Source organism: Polypterus senegalus, chromosome 13 (genome assembly GCF_016835505.1).
Source record: "Polypterus senegalus isolate Bchr_013 chromosome 13, ASM1683550v1, whole genome shotgun sequence".
Taxonomy (NCBI): domain Eukaryota; kingdom Metazoa; phylum Chordata; class Cladistia; order Polypteriformes; family Polypteridae; genus Polypterus; species Polypterus senegalus.
The window spans coordinates 54,946,888-54,968,119 of record NC_053166.1 but is presented as its reverse complement, the minus strand read 5'-3'; the positions used below and the strand labels follow the sequence as shown (position 1 = coordinate 54,968,119).

At 38.4% G+C, this 21,232-nt stretch overlaps 1 protein-coding gene across 1 annotated transcript; it reads right to left on the bottom strand.

Moving 5' to 3' along the window:
• Positions 1-6,015: 6,015 nt before the first annotated feature.
• Positions 6,016-17,522, bottom strand: LOC120542877 (proteinase-activated receptor 3-like). Its single transcript, XM_039775583.1, has 2 exons — positions 17,337-17,522; positions 6,016-8,425 (listed from the first exon to the last, which is right to left on the bottom strand). The coding sequence occupies exons 1-2, from the start codon at positions 17,464-17,466 to the stop codon at positions 7,395-7,397; spliced, it is 1,161 nt and encodes a 386-aa protein (XP_039631517.1). The 5' UTR covers positions 17,467-17,522; the 3' UTR covers positions 6,016-7,394.
• Between the last annotated feature and the right edge of the window lie 3,710 nt (positions 17,523-21,232).

Here is a 21,232-nt window from a genome sequence, read left to right as displayed (position 1 = left end):
CCCAACAACATCAGTGTTTGATTTCATCTTAAGTCATAGGGGTAAGCTTTGTGTGTAAGAATTGAGAATCAATGAGCTCTCAGGGGGAAGTACAGTGCTATATAATGAAACTATGAAAAATAAGTAACAAAGCTGTTTTTGATCTCACAAGCAGTAGAGAGGTTTGTTTCTTTATGCTTGCTTTCTTTATCAGTTACAGTAGGTAAATTGTCAGGTTTTACGATTCGTTTGAATTGTTTGATGTCATTTTGTGCTATTTTCTTAGAGATTTTGCAAATAAAATGTTCTTTTGTATTCTCCTTTTAATCACCTGTTTTTTTAATTATTATTTTTGTCTCCTTTCTTAACGTTCTCTTGATAACCAGCAGTAAATCTTTTTACTTTTTTGTGTAGTGAACTTGTTAGTTCTTTAGCACCATGTCTTTTTAGATTCAGAGCTTTATAGAAATTCCTTGCAAGTTATTTTGCAGAGAATCAATCATATATTCCTTTGTTTGGGATAGAGCTGTTTGGGAGTTTACAGTACCACTAGATAGTTCCCATCATAAAAAGATTTAATATCAGTGACATTTTTTCCTTGGCTTGCTACACGATAAAACTGATGATTCAGTAACATTTGAAAAGATTGTATATTTGATGAAAGAAGAAAGGAACAAAGGTTGTTTTATTTTCACCAGGTACTTTTAGGCATATGATGGTACCTTTGAGTAGAGTGGAGAGTGGAGTTATCTTGTGAAAATGTAGTTGTCTGCTTTCCAATATGTTCTCTTTTTGCATATTTTGTACAGTAAATGTTAGACCTTTAGATAAAATTAAAGATTAGAGAAAGGAAACTTGAGTAAACATACATTTTAAAACATTATTTTCTTTAATCAAGAAACAATATTATCCAACAGCTTATCACCCATGTGAAAAGTAGTGCATAGTTTTTAATACTTGGTTGCTGCACCTTTAGCAGCAATAATCACAAGTAAATATTTCCTATAATTTTATATCAGACTTTCATAAAATTGCAGAGGGTTTGTAGCTAATTCCTCCTTCCATTGGTAGGTTTGTAAGGGTGAATATTGTAGGTATGATGATCTTAATGTCAAACACTGTATTCGCTTTATGACAGACATAGTAAGCCCTATGTTGTCCAGAGTTCTACTTTTGACTTGTCTGTCCATTGAACTTTATTTCAAAAAGCTTAGGGGTTTATCATCCAGGTGTTTCTTTGCCAATATAAGTTAAGCACTAATGTTTCCTTTGAATATCAGAGGTTCTTACCTTGCTGTTCTGCCATGGATCCCATTTTTACGCTCATTCTTATCATGGTGTTATGAACAATGACCTCATCCAGAGAGGCCTGCAGGATATTGTATAGGCTTCAAGGATATTCTTGTAACTTTTTAAATGATTTGTCACTCTGCCCTTAGGGTAATTTTGCCAGACTGGCCTTCGATTGGATTTCATTATTATTCCAAATGTTCTTTTTCCATGTGGAGTTAATAGCTTTCACTGTACTGTATCTTTCACTGTAGCTTTCTCAGTATGTGCATCTCGGGAACTGCAGGTCTGACGTTGTGGTCAGCAGCATAGGAGTGCCGCAGGGAACTGTACTTTCTCCAGTCCTGTTCATTCTATATACATCAGACTTCCAATACAACTCGGAGTCCTGCCACATGCAAAAGTTTGCTGATGATACTGCTATCATGGGCTGCATCAGGAGTGGGCAGGAGGAGGAGTATATGAAGCTAATCAAGGACTTTGTTAAATGGTGCGATTCAAACCACCTACAACTGAAAACCAGCAAAACCAACGAGGTGGTGGTGGATTTTAGGAGGCTCAGGCCCCTCATGGACCCCATGATCATCAGAGGTGACTGTGTGCAGAGGGTGCAGACCAATAAATACCTGGGAGTGCAGCTGGATGATAAATTAGACTGGACTGCCAATGCTGATGCTCTGTGCAACAGAGAATAGAGTCGACTTTACTTCCTTAGAAGGTTGGCGTCCTTCAACATCTGCAATAAGATGTTCTATCAGACGGTTGTGGCGAGCGCCCTCTTCTACGCGGTGGTGTGCTGGGGAGGCAGCATTAAGAAGAGGGACGCCTCACGCCTGGACAAAATGGTGAGGAAGGCAGGCTCTATTGTAGGCACGGAGCTGGACAGTTTGACATCTGTAGCAGAGAGACGGGCGCAGAGCAGGCTCCTGTCAATCATGGAGAATCCACTGCATCCACTGAACAGGATCATCTCCAGACAGAGGAGCAGCTTCAGTGGCAGACTGCTGTCACCGTCCTGCTCCACTGACAGACTGAGGAGATTGTTCCTCCCTCACACTATGCGACTCTTCAGTTCCACCCCCAGGGTAAACGTTAACACTACAAAAGTTTATACCTGCCTCACACTCAATTCCTTGCATTATTTAACTTGCACTGCACTTTTATTGCTCTTTAATTAATATTGTTTTTATCAGTATGCTGATTAATAAAGTATCTATCTTATCTTATCTTATCTTACTGTCTACCACGCAACTTGGTAACTTATTCCAAGTGTCTATGGTTCTCTGTGTAAAGAAAAAGTTCCTAATGTTTGTGTGAAATTTACCCATAGCAAGTTTCCAAATTTGTCCCCATGTTCTTGATAAACTAATTTTAAAATAACAGTTTCAATCCACTGTACTAATCCCTTCATGATTTTAAACACTTCAGTCATGTCACCTTTTAGTATTCTTTTGCTTAAACTGAAAAGACTCAACTATTTAAATCTTTCTTCATAATGTATCCCCTATAGCCCTGAATTCAGCCTAGTCGCTCTTCTCTGGACCTTTTCAAGTTCTGCTATGTCCTTTTTGCAGTCTGGAGACCAAAACTGCATAAAATACTCTAGATGAGGCTCCACCAGTGCATTGTAAAGCCTGAGCAGAATCTCCTTGGACTTGTACTACACACATAATGCTATATAACCTAACGTTCTGTTTGCCTTCTTAATGGCTTCTGAACATTGTCTGGAAGTTAATAGCGTAGAGTCCACTATGACTCCTAAATCCTTCTCATAAGGTGTACTCTCGATTTTCAGACCTCCCATTATGTATTCAGAACTAACATTTTTCTTCCTATGTATAATACCTTACATTTACTGACATTAAATTTAATCTGCCACAAATCTGCACAAGTCTGTATGCTGTCCAAGTCTACCTGTACTGATTTAATGGATTCCAAATTATCTGCTAAGTCACCTATCTTGGTATCATCTGCAAACATAACCAGCTTGTTACTTATATTCCTGTGGAAACCATTTATATATATTAAAAACATCAGTGACTCTAGCAGTGACCCCTGTGGCGCACCACTCTTAACATCAGCCAATTTTGATGAGCTTCCTCACATCATCACCGTCTGCTTCCTGTGTCTGAGCCAGTTTTGCCCCCATTTACAAACATCACCCTGAACTCCAAATTGTTTTAGTTTGATGTCCAACCTTATCAAATGCTTTCTGAAAGTCAAGATAAATAATATCATATGCTCCACTTTGATCATATCCTTTTGTTGCTTCCTCATTGAATTCCAGAATGTTAGGAAAACATGACCTTCCTCTCCTGAACCCATGCTCATTGTTCAGAAGAACTCCTGTACTTTCCATGTGCTGCTCAATCCTATCCCTAATAATTCCTTCCATTAATTTTCTGGTGATGCACATTAACTCTTTCAGGGCTGATGTCGACTTTTATCAAAAGGAGGAGTTGACGACGGTAATCGACTGTAAACTTTGACAAAACCAACCGCTCTGTTTTAGTTGGATGCTCGTTGCTAGAAGGAAAGTTAGATTCATTGGTCTGACCGAGATTTCCTGCGCTCGTGTGAGTAGCAAGGCACAAACAATGTCAAAAATGGCACTGACATCTGGCGAGAGATCAAAGTGAATGCGTAAAGCAAAACACTCCGTGGACGACGTTTTGCCTGTTATCTCTGAACTGGACTATGACTTGTCGGACTCAGATTTTGATACAAATGACTGAAAACGAATGTGAGGTTCCAGCTTCAGCTCACTGGTCCCCAGCTAATCGTTGTACTGACAATGTTTGCCAGGGAGGACTGCCACTTAACAACGATAAGAGGTAGAAAACAGATTGCAATGCACTGTAACTTTGACCCAGCCACGCAAAGACAGCCTGGCATCAAGCCTGCCGCCTATTCTTGGCAAACTGGCAGCCACAGCTGTTGATTTCTGTGTGAAACCATTGCTTTTCGGAAAACTGTTTTTTGGAAAAAATATTCAGCCCTCAAAGAGTTAAGCTTACTGGCCTATAGTCGCTTCATCTGCCATGTCACCCTTTTTATACAACAGAATAATATTTGCCATTTTCCAGTTATTTGAAATCTCCCTAGTGTGCAGACACTTCCTAACAATGTGTGTCAAAGGTTTATATATGTACTCGCTAGCCTCCTTAAGAACTCAAGGATAAATATTATCTCGTCCTGGTGATTTGTTTGATTTCAGCCTATTTAATCTGAGCAGCACTTCTCCCTCTACAATTTCTAAATCACTCAGAACTTCCTTAGTAGACCCATTTACCACTGGGAGGTTATCCACTTCCTCATTGAGAGCACCACAGAAAAACTGAAGTTTAAAGTGTCCGCTATTTCACTGTCTGTATCTTTTAATTCCCCTTTACTATTCCTTATGCACTTCACCTCCTCCTTGACTGTTTGTTTACTACTAAAATACTGAAAGAATCTTTTTGGGCCATCTTTTGCTTTATCTGGTGTTCCTCGCCAACTGTCTTTTAGCCTCCCTAATATCCTTCTTAATGGTTGCTCTCATGTTCTCATATGCCCTGTGATTCACTTTGGAGTTATTAGTCTTATACACCTTATACAGCCGTTTCTTTCCTTTGCAGCTTCTTTTTTAATTCATTATTAACACACTGTTGAGTTTATTTAATTTCCTATGAATTCCAAATTTCGGTATGTTCCTGTCCTGCATTACATGTATAACATTTTTAAACCTGTTCCACTGCCCCTTGACTGTGTCCACACCTAAGAGCTTATCCCAGTCTATCCTCTTTAGTCTTTGCTGCATCTGCTCAAAATTTGCCCTACCAAAGTAAAACTTAACAATTTTAGTCTTTGCATCCTCATTCTTCCAAAACACTGAGAATTGTCACTTGACCTTAGTGGTTCAATTACCTCTATATCTTCAGTTCTATCCTGATTATTACAAAATGCTAAATCAAGACAAGCTTCATCCTGCATTGGTGCTTTAACGTACAGTCACTAATTACTCCTAAAAACTTGCTCTTGTGCTCCGTTAATCAATATGATCATTTCCTTATCCATCTTCCTCACTAGAACTAATCTAACTTTATGCTTGTTTTCCAGTATAAAATATCACAGCTGAAGTACATAGTTTCATTTCAGTCCCACTTACAATCTAAGTCTGTCCAATTATGTCTGATCAATTATGAGCTGTTTACACTTTATTAGCAAGGAGAAAGCAAGATAGAAGGGTGTCAGGAAGTCAGGATCTTGTTTAAATATTAATTTAACTAACATCAAAATATGTTCAGGTGACTGCTAACTAACTCCCACTCTGGGGCAATGGAAAAAAGATGGAGGTGGATTGGGTGTGCTCAAAGACATGTCATAACAGCCACTTAGCCTGTCTCTGCTTGTGAAGTAAAATTACCTTTTTCTTTTTTTTAGTTATTTAAAAGACCTTGAGAAGGTGATAAACTAAGGTACAATATAATACTTTATTAGAGGGTAACAACATTTATAGAAATAATATTATCATTGCTTTCTTAGAGAAGAGCCAAGCAAAATGACACCTTTTATTGGCTAACTAAAAAGATTACAATATGCACACTTTCAAGGCAACTCAGGCAATCTCTACATTCATAATGGCTAACACGGTACAACACCCTAGTACTATACTCATTGCTTTCTTATAAACAGTTACTGTTTTAAAACATGTTCTTTACGTGACAGCGATAACTGTCTTTGCCAGCATTATGTTGACAGCACTGATTTTGAAAAAAAAAAGGTAAAAACTTACAGTGAACAATTAGGCCATTTTAACAACATTACCTTTGATTGATACATCTAGATGACACTTCTGCTTAGGTTAAAGTCAGACTTAAAACTTAATGCATTTTTGTCTTTGCATCAGCAAAACATTACACTTTTTTTGCTTTAAGTTAATACTAACATGGTGGTCATGTAACATCTTTACATCAGTAGGTACAAAATCTAACATAGAATTCTCAAACCCATTTAGTCCAGTTCAGGTTCAAAGGGGAGAAAACCCATCCCAGGAGCACTGGGCACAAGGCAGGAAAGAGTCCTGTATAATTCAACAGTCCACTGCAGTGTCCACTCATTCATGCACAGGGGCCAGTTTGGAACCACTGATTGACCTAACCTTCACATCTTTGGAAATGTTAAAAGAAAAACCTTAGAAACATAGGAGAATATGCAAACTCCAAATGGACAACACCCAGGTGCAGAACTCCAACCCAGAGACAGCCATGATGTAAAACAGCTGCTAAATATATTGTTTTTTCATTAAGATAGAAAGATCCTGTACCATTGATGATGTACTTCATTTAGTTTTGCTGCCTCATAAAACTGTAAGAAATTACAAGCGTTAAACAGTATGCCCTCTCCTTCAGAGTTTAAGTTTCACCATGACATTGAATTTTCTGTATTAACTAGTAAAACACAATTAACATGTAACTGGACAATCTTACTTTTCATCTGCTTACCTTAAAGTTTTATAATCAGTGTAAGAGCCATTTACTAGTTATTTAATTCTATTACATGTTTGCCTATAAATGAGTGCATAGTCTATGGGAGGTTCTTATAACCCCCACAAGCAGAATTGAATTGGTATATTCTAACTATTTCTTGTCTCTCTGTAGTCTTAGTGATCTGCCTTGCCGTAAGGAAGGCATGGAAGGCACACGGTTTCAATCTAGCAGTTATATTTTTCATGTGACAATAAAAGAAAGCTGAAAAATGAACACAGAGTGAGGTGTGGATGAATGGATAAAATGAATGAGTTGGCTGACTGGTGAATACATTATGGCAAGAATGATGTCTAGAGACTGATCTCTAAGATAAACTAAAGGTGCAATTAAACTAAAATCTTCTATATGCAATTAGGGTCATATTCCATTTTTTTCTTTTATTTCTTTTTTTTTATTTTTTTAGTCTTACTAGTCTTCCTTTGACACTTAAGGCTACACTGGGTGATTAACTTTTTGCTTCCTCAAACTGGAACAGAAGATGCTGTATTTACACATGTTGGTCTGTAGTCTGAAGTTTGTTCAGAAATCATATTCTTTATAAAACATACACTCTTTTAGTACTAAAATGCATTTATGTGTTAGTGTTGCTCAACCTGGCTATTGCCTGCATGAATCTAATGCTGATACTATGGTTCCTTTAGACTTTGGTTGTGATGAAGAGCTGGTATTTTGATCTGATATATTGTATGACTTTTTCTTACACTTCAGTACAGATCTAACTTTGGATCTGAACTCATCAGATAAGTAGTAGTAAATAAAAGGGTCAAGGCAGCTGTTGAAGGAACTGACAGGCAGGCTAAGCATATGAATATAGTACAGATGATCTTTCTTTTCATGTTCACTCTCATATGAATAGTGAAAGACAAGAATAATGTTGCTCGGGGCAAAACACACAATAAACATCACCAGCACTAAAGCTGTAATCTTGACAGCAAATAAGTATTTCTTTTTATTCTTGATTAAAGTTCGGAGAACTGAACCATAACAGAACAGAGTGACACATGAGGGCAGAGTAAATCCTACAACAAAAATGGTTATGACGTACGGAAGCAAGAATGCTTGGTCATCAGATGATAGAGCATCATGGCAAGTGGTGATGTTTATGTTGGCAATACTGTGGGTTTGAGTAATCATGCAAAATGGGATCATAGAACCAATCACGGCTACCCACAGCACAAGGCAGCCATAGCAGGCCATTTTCTGGCTTCTGAATACTTTAGCTGCAAAGGGATGAACCACGGCGATGTATCTGTCAATGCTGATGCACATTAGACAAAGAATTGAGGCATACATGTTACCGTAGAAAGAAGCAGTGACTAGCCGGCACATGTGTTCTCCAAAGATCCAGTTGTTTCCTGAGAAGTGGTAAGCAATCTTAAATGGCAGCATCAGGATCAAAAGGGTGTCGGCAACTGTCAGACTGATCAGGAAAATAGTTGATGATATAATTTTGTTTTTTCTTATCAGAACCCAGAAAGCCAACATGTTGGCAGGCAAACCCACAATGAAAATAATGAGGTAGAGAAGAGGAAGGAGCACCATCATGTATTCGGAGCTCATTAATCCTGCTGCAGCATTGCTCACAGCTGCTGTGTTGTTGATGAACGAAACCAGCATGCTGGCAATACCTTAAATGATAAAGACAATAAAAAGACAGGTAAGTAAAACATTCTTGGCTCAAAAGCTCTGATGTGAGCAGTCATTAATGATTAGTAAATCACTGTGATCTTTGCTTATATACAGTAGTTGTGCAGCATATATGATCCATTTTTAGACTACATTTATATACATGTACTGTAAACACATTTATCTTTTATTAAAAAACTGTTTTTAGTCACTGGAGCTGTTATATAACCATCCTTTTTAAGGTAATAGACTATAAAACAAGATAGAGGTGAACATCAAGGATCTTTTAAATAACCAACAAGTTCATAAAATGTTCTATTTACAGAGAGAATCAGACACAAGAAAAAGTATATAGAAAATGTATTATTGGAATAGTTTTGTAAGCAGAACTTGAAACACGTGGTAAAACATGCAATTTAGTAGATTGTCCATCAGCATGGTGCTGTGTTTTATAGATTCATCAAGCCTTCCTTGCACTGTTCATCTTTATCCTGTGCCAAATGAACAGGACAGCGAACAGCAACCAAGAATTAAGCAATAGACCGGAAACTCTCTCAAAACTGTTGCTATCAATGTTAGGACAAAGACTTTCTGGTGATAGCCTGCATTTTTGTGCTTAACCAACTGTTTGCTTCAATAATTTAAACCACTATTAAAATTTCAAATAACTTTTATATTTCTTCCAGTATTCAAGTGGTTGACTTTCCTTTGTCTATTTTGAATGATATTTGAGAGTGTGTAAAAGGACTGGGTAATTACTCAGGAAATTCAACATACAAGTGCAGACAATACAAAAAGTATTTTACGGAGTTTGGGACATCAAGAATACCAAAGTACCAATAATAATACAAGTAAAAGAAACTGTTGAACAGCAAAAAAATCTTTCTGCTGTTTAGAAAATACATTATCTGATTATAAAGTACAGCAGCACCAGATACAACTACCAAATGAACATACAATCCATGTAGACTCTACTGTTAAAAGATCATCTGAAGAAGCCCTGACCACAATTAGGCCCAAAAGTCACGAGGTATGGCTACTAACCAATATTAATGGCTCAAAAATAACTGAACTCCTATTTTATTGCTGCTCTTCCCAGATAAAACATTGGCTGGGCTTAGGGCCATTAGTATTGCATCAGAAGATTCCAGCAGTAGACCTCAGATATGGACAAACCAGTAAGGGCTCAAATATTCAAATTCTGGAATGGTGCTCTCAAATAGTTGCATCCTAGGGTTAACATGGACACACACAATCTAAAACTGGCCATAGCAGAATAATAATTTAATAGTTTTCCAGCCTCTCTTCCCTGGTCTTTTCAACCTCCAACTAATTTGTGCGGACTTTTATTCTGTAACTGTAAATGTACTGCAAATGGCACATACAAAAATGTATAGACAACGTCTTTGCATCCTATGAACAATTACATTCCAAATTTAACTTTCCAGCTACACATTTTTTTCACTATCTTCAAATTAGAAACTTTCTTAAACAGAACCTGCCCTGATTTTCCTCATTTCGCACCTTCCTCTATGCTGGAAAAATAGTGCTCAGTTTCGAGGACTCAAAAAGCATTTCTGTAATATATAAAACCATTTTACAGACCCTCCCTTTCAAAGATCCAAGAGGACAATGGGAAAAAGATCTCTCATTCAACATCTCTGAAAAAGAGTGGAAGGTAGCAATGCAGAGAATTCACTCGAGCTCCATATGCGCAAAGCGTACAATTATTCAACTCAAGATTATACAGTATATCGAGCACATCTGTCTCTCTTGAAATTGTACAAAATATTTCCAGGGCAAGATCCAACCTGCGAACACTGCAATCAAGTTCCAGCCTCACTGGGTCACATATTTTTTATTTTTTTTTTTGTTCTTTATTTTGCCTTATACAATTTCTTGTATTAGGAGTTTGTTAGTTTTCGCATACCCCTTGGGGTCAGATCGCAGGGTCAGCCATTGTACAGCGCCCCTGAAGCAATTGCAGGTTAAAGGCCTTGCTCAAGGGCCAAGCAGAGTAGGATCTCTTTTGGCAGTGACAGGGATTCGAACCTGCAACCTTTGCGATACCAGCGCAGATCCCTAGCCGTTTAGGGCCTGCACCAAATTATCATCATTCTGGACAAAAATTTTTAAATGCCTTTCAGACAGCCTTGGTGTCACAAACCCTCCTAACGCATTAACAGTTGTGTTTGGTGTTCTTCCAGATGGGCTTAAAGTGGAGAAGGACAAACAAACTGTGATTGCATTTACTAAACTATTAGCACGCAGACTTATTTTGCTAAACTGGAAGAATCCTAACTCTCCTCTTTTAAGTCAGTGGGAAACCGATGTTTTATACTATTTGAAACTGGAAAAAATCAAATTCTCACTCAGAGGATCTGTGCAACACCTGGCAGGTGCTAATCAATAATATTTTAGAATAAGTATTTAAAGCACTGAGGAAGTAGATTCTCTTCCCATTTCTTTTTCTTCTCCATGTATCTTTATTCACTTATTAATTCATCGATTTACTTATTTTAACTAGCTTTAAGTTTTACTCCATTGGCCATGCTCTCTTTCTCAGGGGTGGGAGTTGATTTGTTTTGTAAAAAATGATCTATTTGTATGGAATGATTACAATAAAATCAATCAAATTTACAGTAATATGAAATTAAAAAAAGTATGCTTTCAAGAAGCAGCAGAACACATACTTATGTAAACTATGTGTTATAATTGGGTTGCTTTTTAATTTTTCCCATCCTTATTATGCGTCATTTCCAGAATTTTTGTGCCTATATGCAGAATTGATTTCTGTGCTTTATGTATTCATTTAAATTATTTTTGAGGGTGTTAATAAATTGATACATCTTCAACACCATTTTATTTTTTCTACAGATGTTACCATTTTGAGAGTGAGTGTGTGGCATGTGACATCAATGTTTTAAAAGGTCAGTGCCATACACTCTATCGTCATCCCAGACTGGATAATTAAAAAAGAAAACACCAACAAAAAGCTTCCCTTTTAAGAGTGTGTGAATTGTGTTGTGTTACAAGTTTCAGGGAAAATACATCTTGCTTGTATTTAAGAATAAAAATATTTGGTTTTGGATTATGCTATAATGAAAGATAGAAGAGATATTTTGGTTTTAAACTTAATTTGGTTATAGACAAGGTATGTTCTCCCATTTACCATATCTAATCAGGAGATATCAAGGGCACTTCTGGGGCACTCAAAGCACACAGGTAACATAATTGGTCAAGGTAAGCCCTATGATAAAGGGAATATAATGTGTCAACACAATCTGTGATCATTTTGATTGTTGGAACATAGCATTTTGATTAAAATAGTTGTGACTTGTAGGGGTTGCTGCAGCTCCCCAATATCCCTACGTAAAGGCTTGGACAAAAGTTCTCCAATGAACAAAGAGTTTTATTGTGCAAAACTCTTACAGAATGAAGCATTTCCCACAACACAACTACAATTCTCACTCTCTACAAATCTGTCATATCTCCTCTGCTTTTCCTGGCAAGCTATCTCTTTCTCCACCTGACTCTGGCTCCCTGAGTTGACGCAGGTAGACCCTTTCAGTTAAACTGAGGAGCACTTCTGGGTGAGGCTGAAGCCTATCAAAGTAGAGCTCGCTAGTACCCTCTACACCCCCTGGCAGCAAACATATAACCTGACAGGACTGAGGCAAAGAACTACAGTTTCTCATGTGCCCTGTGGGAATCCATGGCGGTATTGTAACCTGGGAAGTCTGCCATCTAGTATGTTGGGGAATATAATTCTCATGTCCTTCCATGCCACTGATGTCCCAGCCAAATAAGCATCCAGTTACAGCTATGGCTGAGATGCCAGTCTCCATGTGGCATCTCTAACATGGCACCTCCCTCAGCTGAGCCATTGTAGGTGAGACAGCCCATCCTGCCTGGGCTGTACTTCTCTAAGAGCATTCTCCAGTGTCTGCCAGTGCATGACTATTTTCTGAAACATAAAAGTAACATCCTGTCACAGAGACATTGCGCTGGTACTGCCTTCCATCTACTTCATGAATTCTTGACTTCTGATTGGGTTGTGACTTTGGGTGTGCCAGAAGGCAGTAAACAAACCCTGGGCAGGGTGCCAACCCACTGCAGGGCACACACACACACCCACCAAGCACAATTTAGAATCGCAAATGCACCTAACCTGCATGTCTTTGGACTGTGGGAGGAAACCAGAGCACCCAGAGGAAACCCACACAGACACGGGGAGAACATGCAAACTCCACTCAGGAAGGACCTGGGAAGCAAACCCTGGTCTCCTAACTGTGAGGCAGCAGCGCTACCCACTGCGCCACTGTGCCGCCCCCTCTCATTCTGTCAGAGTTGATTTTTTTTTTTTTTTGCAATTTCTCTAAATGAGGGTGTACTGATACAGTCTGTTTCAACTCTGCTTTAAGACAGACAGATGTTTAAATAACAGAAATTGGGGAAACCTGTTTAAATTCTTTGTTTCAACTTACAAGGCTTAATTTACATTAATTGCTGCAGAACATGCATGGGTTGTAACCTATTAGTTGTCCCCTGAAGAAAGCCATTTGTAATATTCAGATATTTCTTTATTTTTCAGTTTTTGAAAACCCTAAACTTCAAATTAACTTTAAACCTCTTGCACTTTACTACTTACCTTTTCACCATTGTAGATCATTAATTGCATTTCAGCTGATTAAATCTGAAGAAAAACTGCAAAAACTGAGGTGTTCTAAAACTTTTGACTGGTAGTGTAGCATTTGAGCTTAGTCAGTACCATCCTGAGGCAGAAGGTAAATTGATGTTAAAGGAAGATTGATGAAGGGACAAGAAAAATAAAGAGTAAAGAGAAGAAAGTATGTATTTATGAGGAAATGTGGCAAGTAAAAGCAGGCATAGAGTGTTGAATGACAGAGAGAGTGTCAGGATATTCCACAGGACTCAAGTGCAGACAGCAACTGGCGATTAAAATAAAAGGGGGACAGGGGTTATAGGATTATTTGATAATTAAGGAAGAGGTGGCTTATATGACAAAAATGTTAGTCAGCACCAAAACCTTGATGCAAAGTATTTTGGAGATATGACCTCTAACTCAAAACAGACTCCTCTGAACATAAGGGTGAGAAACTCCTTTTATCATGTCTTCCCTCTGAGTACCAGGAACTTCCAGTGCAAGTTAAATGATTGTAATGAAATTTAATTTTTCTCCATAGGAAATAGAAAGCCATTTAGCTTGGCCAATCAATATATAAGTATTGTCAAGCAAGCTATCTAGCAAGAGTGAGGTGTAATGAATTTAGGCCGTGTTTTGTTTAGTCTGCCTCGTCATACTCTAACAATAACCTGATAATAAAAATACAGTGCATGCCAAGATTTTTCTTCTAATGTTTAACATATTACTAATTCAGCTTTTGTTTTACTAATGTTGTAGTCCTTTGTTTGTTAATAATGACAATGTATAACTTAGCCCAAAAGAAAAATGTAAAAAAATATAGAACGGAGCTTTTTATGAGTCTCAAGAGGGCTAGAGAAATGTGTCATGGTTTCAGCTCTCCCAGGCAAAACTCAAGTATGGGTGTGCTTTCACTCGCCCTCACAAATTTTTCAGTGTTGTGTTTTAATTCCCAGGCCAGTGTGACACTGAAACAATGAATAATGCCAAGGAACTGCATGCTTTTTGATACCATCCTTTGTTTTCTAATTTAATTTGTGAAAAGACCCATCATTATATTTGTGAACATATCACATTGTAAATGAGACTGTGTTTATTCTTCACACTTGCTGTGTTATCTGAATTTGAACCCAAAGCCTTTCTGCAGGCCGGAACCCATTATTAACCTAAGAAGCTGAGGTAAGGGTGACCTCCTGATGTTCAAGTGCTCAGCATCACTATTATCTGTGGTGGGACCATGGCATTGCTGCAGCCACAAAGCCTCACCAGTGGGTATTACTGAAATGGAATCATGCAAAGTTTCACACAGATGAGTATTGTGTCTAATTTGTTCTAGGAGTTTAGTTCATCACTAACAAAACAACATGGAACATATCTGGTTTATTGTACATTTTCAAAAACAATAGGGAGTCCAGGAAACTTAGATTGTTCAGGCAGGTCAATTCTTGACTTGCAATTGTGCAAATGATCATTTGGTGCAGGACCATTTCTAGCCTTTTTAGGGTTCCATCACTATTTCCTGCTTCTTTCTTTTTTGAGTTGGAGGTCCTCACTGGCTTTCAGGCCTCAGATGGTCATTAACTCACTTATGCCAGGAAACAGCTCTGGACTGGAGTGCTAATGTGCATCTGTGTGATTGTGTGAGGTGTGAATGTTTGTTTGTATGATTGCTCTGATGCTTTGCTGTGCTTGTTTTTGTGTATTTAAATATATTTGCATGTTATTATAAGAGCGCTTTCCGGAAGTTGATTCCTGTTTTATGGCTGTGGATGTCAAACTAGGCTCTCAAGATTGTAATGAGAAAAAAATGAATGCACAAAATGGATGGATGGTGCTTCAGTCAGTGAGAACACATAACCTGTAATTTACATAGCTCTCTACAATGCATTGTTTGTGAAGGTTTTATGATAGTAAATGTCATCTAGCACATAAGCTTTTTGTAGCTGCTTCATTAAACAGTGAATGGACTGTAGCCACAGCTTATAAGCAACAAGTGGTGTTGGATCAAATACAGGAATTATAGTTTAACTTTCATCCAACAAAATGTCTGATACAGCAACATGAAGTTTAAATGTTGGTGCATCATCACAATGTACTTTATATCAATTGGTCATCTCAGCTTGGGATAATTAAGGATTTCTTCTTCTGTTGGGCAAATCAGGAAACCATTCAAAATTCAGCAATCTGGGTCTCCAGAAACATAACATAAATGACATAACAATGCCTGGAGATTAAAGTATTTGGCTAATAATCTAATACAAATCTGGTACACAGAGAAGAGTGGTGTACTCTTATTTGCAGACATAGTCTAAGTCCTGTTGTTATTTGCCCCTTATCACTGAGGATGACTGAAATTCATATCTGAACTAAAATGCCTTAGAACTGTTTAATGTTATAAAGTTAACCTTGTGCTTGTTGCTTTTCCTGTGAAAACGTTCACATTAAACCAGCACATAAATCCTTAAGTGTGTACTGTATGAGACTAGAATCGTTCTCTGGGTTATACAGAGTCTTGTGCCGTTTACTGCTGATAACAGCTTCAGCATCTTCAGTCCTCAGTGTGCTGCTTGCTCATAATTGCACACTTTAATTAGGTGTATTTAACACACTGACCATTCATGGAATAGACAGCAGAGAAGAATGCCAAAGGGAAAAAATGGATACCATTGCTGCAAATTACTATTAGTTTATAGGCCAGATTTTTCCAATCCATGGTCATGAGACACTAAAACTTAATTTGGCAGCAATGAACATAAGAGCATGTTATGCCAGCTGGAAACATATAGCTGAAATGTGCTCTGTTTTCAACATTTAGCACGCCATACTGTGCTCTGATGGTTTCAAAAATGTTATGGTTTTGGCTCTGACCAAGCCACCTCCATCCCACAAACCCCTCCGCCCCCACCACCCCAACCCCATTTACCCCCCCTCCCCCACCCGGGTTTTGCTGCTAGCCATACACCTACTGTATTGCACGTTTACACTACTTGCAGGTAGTATGTAGTGCCCAGTCATGTTTAGGCTTAAGCTTTATCATTACGTACTACTTTTTCTGTGTGTTTTCCCGTTACACGTTGATTGCTTCCTGAACATTAGTTCAAGCTCCGCCATAAAAAAAAAATCCTGTCCACCCCAGGTGTGCCAGTTCAGGTTGTCTGAAATACCAGAGTTCTGGAAGAAAAAAACAAAACGTGAGAACTGCTTCACCTGCTGGGTCAAGCAGTCTATAGTCTGCCGTCTGCCCTTTACCTCTACGTTTAAAATTATAGAGACCCTTGGAAGTTAAAGTGATGGATTAACACTTTTAAGGATCTTTATGAGGTCGGTTTGTTAGAACCCGAACCGATCTCTTCCCTCGGCCCCATTTGTCTCACACTGACCCCTTAGTCTCTCCATCCACACCCTCGCTGGCCCCATCGGCATCCGTCGCCCCAGCCGATTCGCAGTCTCCTAATATTCCCAGCGTCCGAGTAACAACCACCCCACCGCCCATCCCCCCACCCCCACCGCACTCGATCACAAGGAGGGGATTTATACCAAAATACTTAAGAAGATTCCACAAGAGACACGCACCAAAGCCAATGGAGGGTCTAAAATAGTGCATTGCATAACGTCGATCCCCCTTCCACGCTCTTTACGGGCTCCTGTTAGGTAGACTTCTCCATACTACGGACCCTTATAGTCCGTGAGCAACTTAGCCTCGTTGTATCGCTCAGGACCAATCCGCGAACGTTATAGTATCTTTAATTGTTTGTACAAGAATTGTGTGTGCCCTGCAATTGATCCATCCATTTTATTAACCAGCTGTTTACATCACAGTGTTTCAAATCTATCGGCAAGAAGCAGCTTGAAAGGCGGCGCCCCAAAGAATGCTCTTGCTTACGGAGTAGCAGACTTGTTTTAATCCGGTAAACGGACATTAAAACCCCATGCTATGCTTGTTGTTTATTTTTTTAATATCTATTATATTTTATTTGTTCAAACTATATACTCTCGTAAGTGAGTGAGTCTAAGAGAGCATCTCTGCCCTAAGCCCTTTACCTTTTTCTTTTAATTTTTAGATCACATGCCATGCACATACGAAACACCTGTAAAACGACTCGTTATAGTGAAAATTTTCTGTTGGTGCTGTAGATGAAATGAGTGGTGCTTTCTATCACACTTTGGACCTTGCCATCAAAAAGAGAAAACAAATAAACTAAAAGAAAGTGAGCAAAAATGCAAACAAACCAAAACTGGACACTTACGTTTTGTTCTATTGCAAGAGTCGCCCTGTAGATACTGTTCTGTACTGTAGTTCTGCTCACCGCATAAATAGACAGGCTGTAGCAACATCACCAGACATATCAGGGCAGCAACAACTCCAAACGAAGACATGTCTAGCTGCTTCTGAATCCTCTGAGTTCCTGAGAAAAACGAATCTCCAATAGCGATTTTTCGCCTTTTTGAGCAGCTCAGTATGGTATTATTAAATCTGACGCACGGGAAGTCGGCGCTCCAATCGCACGCGGTTAATTGTTCTGCATGGTTTTCTAATGTTTTTTTTATTTTGAAGACAATACGCTCTTTAAAGCAATGTAAGTTTAGCTCCTGGCAAAGCAGTGCGGCATTCCTTCTTATAAAACTCATAGATCTAGTAGTGACACACTGATTTAATACTATAAATGGATATTGACCCTTATACAACACATGCCAAGAGAAACACCGATATCGAAAAAAAGGCTTAAACAACATAACTGGAATGTCACTGTATATATTGGTAGGTAAATTAAAAATATCAGTTATTTTGTATCTGAAATGTAGACAACAATTTCAGAAAGAACCACGAGGCAATACCAACATAAAAATTTTAAAAAACAACATAATATTAATAATAAGTATTGCATATATATCCATTAAATTTGTTAAAAAAAGTGGAAGATGAAAAAGTGCCAACTACACTGAATCAAAAAAAGGTGGCAAGAGAAGGACACTCTACTAAAAGTGTGGTTAAGTACAATTTTGATAAAGACCAAATGCCTGAGCAGTAATGTGCCTGTATACCTGAGGAAACAAGCAGGGGACATAAAGCATTGGATTTATGCTGGATGAAAAAAGATTACACTCCTTGGAAGTTGTCACATTTTTTTGTTATAAAGCATTAAATCACAGTGAATTAAATAATATACAATAGAAAAAAAACTCTTTAATGTAAAAGTGAAAAATGATCTTTGCAAAGTGGTCTAAATAAGTTACAAACATAAAACACAAAAAAAAATCACATACACTCTATTTAAAATGTCACAATTAAATCCTCACTGTTGTAGCCAGTTGGTTTTAAAAGTCACAATGTTAGTTCAGTGGCGATCACTAGTCTATAGTCAGGGGCTTTCAGTTGATTGTAGTGTAAAGGCCTCTTATTTGGAAGGTCCAACGTGGGGTGAGTCAGTATGGTAGCCTAGCCAATACACTGAAGACAAAAGGACACTTCAAGTAACATTTTAAAAGGTGATTGAAAAGTATACAAGTCAGGTGATGGAGACAATACAATATCCAAGTCACTGAACATTTCTTCAAGTCCAGTTAAATCAATCAATAAGACACGGGAAGGGTTTCGCACAGGTCTAAATCAGCCTAGAGCAGGCTGTCCACAAAAAGTGAGTGATCATGCAAGAAGAAGACTAGTAAGGGATTCCATGGTGGCAGAGAAGGGAGAGACTGTAGACGACAACAGTTGCACAAGTGCTGCACCAGTCCCAGCTTTATGAGAGAGTGGCAAACAGAGAAGTCACTTAAAAATGCACACAGAGAGTCTGAAGTCAGCTGGAAGATGGTTTTATGGTCTAAAGCACAAAAATGGATCTTTCTGACCATCAGACTAAAAGTCATGTTTGACAAAAGCCAAAACCAGAAAACCTGATGTAGTCCACAAGAAACCTGTGTCTTGGAAAAGGATTTGTTTTCCAGCAAGGTAACAACCCCAAACATAAAGCCAAAGCTACACAGGAATTGCTTCAAAACATCAAGTTTTTGGTTATCTTCATCTCCACAAATCTTGGCAGCTGGAGTTTTTGTTTTCCTCTCCTCGTTGGAAATCTGAACTTACAATATATTGTTATATTAGATATTGGCTTTTCCTTCTCTAACTGTGCAAGTTATTTTTGCTTCTTCTTTCTATTGTTACTTCTCCCTTATTTGTAAAGTATGTTGAGCTACAATGCAGTATGAAAATAGTTTATACACAGTAATTAGATTTTATTGGTGTTTACAGTCCATTTTTTAGCCATTACGCCACACTATGCAGTTTTATTTAAAAATAAAAACAAGACTAGTTTTTGTAATTTTAATTTTGATTTTCACAATACTAGTCTTTGCATAATATATAAGGTGGTCCAGATCTAATTATGCAATTTTCATTATGCTATAACAACGTGCAACACAGGATGTTGGAGGAATTTGGACCGCCTGCAGTGCAAAGGAACACGATCTCCCAAATCAGCGAAATGTTTGACCGGACTGGTAGCGCCAATCACCCAAATTTGTATTGTTTTCCTGCATTGCATTTAGATCTGGACCACCCCGTACAAGTGAGTGTGCAGTTGCTGGTGTATTTAAAACCATGTCATAATACCAAAGCCTCATCACTTGTCAATGACTTATTCTGTAGATTTCAGTGGCCATAATTGATGGTCAGTCACAGATACTTGGCGAATGGCCACTTTCACGAAACTTCAAGGAAAAAGTGTATAAAACAGGACACATGTTACTTTGCAAGATACAGCTAAGTAGTTTGGAGGTTAGAGCCATGAAAGTTTTGTCAAGCTGAAATAGCCATGCCAGCTTCAAATTCAGTGAGCATTTAGACTGGAAAAAGTGATTTTATCTTTTTATCCCAAAGAAGGTAGGAATTTCAGCTTTATTTCACACCAATATTGCTTGTTTGCTTATACTGTAGTGTCATTTCAGTGACAGAGTAAGTAGTTCCATTGCATGCAATAAATGCTCTCAACAAAGCTAACATTACATGTATGTGACAGGTGTCTTGTCACACTTACAGGTAATCTAACTTAGAAACCATTTAAATATCTGACTACGCCACCCAGTTTTATTAAGAGACTGGGAACTCCTGAAATTTACCAATAATAGTACACAGGTTTTTCTTTAAATTGGGCGGTGAGTAAACACACAATGAAAGACAACAGTAATTTCAGGAAAACCAACAGTAACTTCTGTTACACTAGACAATAATAAGTACATTAAAAAGATAAATGAACATAAACAAAATCTAACAATATCAGGTTCGAAATTCCCTTTTTCGAAAGAAGGAAAGCACACAGTCCACACTCTAAAGTCCGTCAAAAACAGAATTGGAGGATACAACCTTTAGTGGTGCAGAGTCCAGTTTGCGCACTGTGTTACCCCAATACTTAGTCGTTCAACTGTCCACAGATGTACTCTTTTCGCCGGACACTCGTTTCCCAACAGAAGTTGTGTCAAATTGTTGAATCCCTGTCAGCGTCTCTTCATCGTTCCCTTTTTTTTCCACTCTGGGCTCCTTGTATTGCTGTGACCTAGGCACGCCTTATTTCTTGTCTGCCAGCTTTGCTTGGTCCTTTCATGTGGCTTCCCTCTCTCGCTGGACCCACAACCGGCGTCACTTTGTGGAGCTGTCTCTTCCTCCCTGTGTCTCACGTCGTGGCAGCCTCGTACCCCGGTCTGCCAGTGAGCCCCTGTGCTCTCTGCGAGTCTTGGCAGCGTTCTCAGTGGACTGTTCCTCCTGCCTTCTCCTGCCCAGGAGTTTAAATCTCCTTCAGTCACTGCCATTATCAGTTCTGGACAATCGGATTAAACAATGGCACATTTACATTTCCTGGGTTTAACAATTAATGAAAACACAAGTTAACAAAATATATTGTTACCAATCATTAATAAGTACAGATATGCTGATTCGAAACCAGTAGCGTCAGACATGTAATATCCAAGTCAGGTAAATGCACACATCCTCCAAGGGAGGAGAAGGCCTATTATCACAACTTTGTATTGTTTGTATACTCAACCAGCCAGACTTCAAAGCAGTGACTCCTTTGCCAAACAGCAATACCTACATCCTGCAGACAACCCTGACCCAATCAATAACTGGATTATCCAGGAAATCGAAAAACAA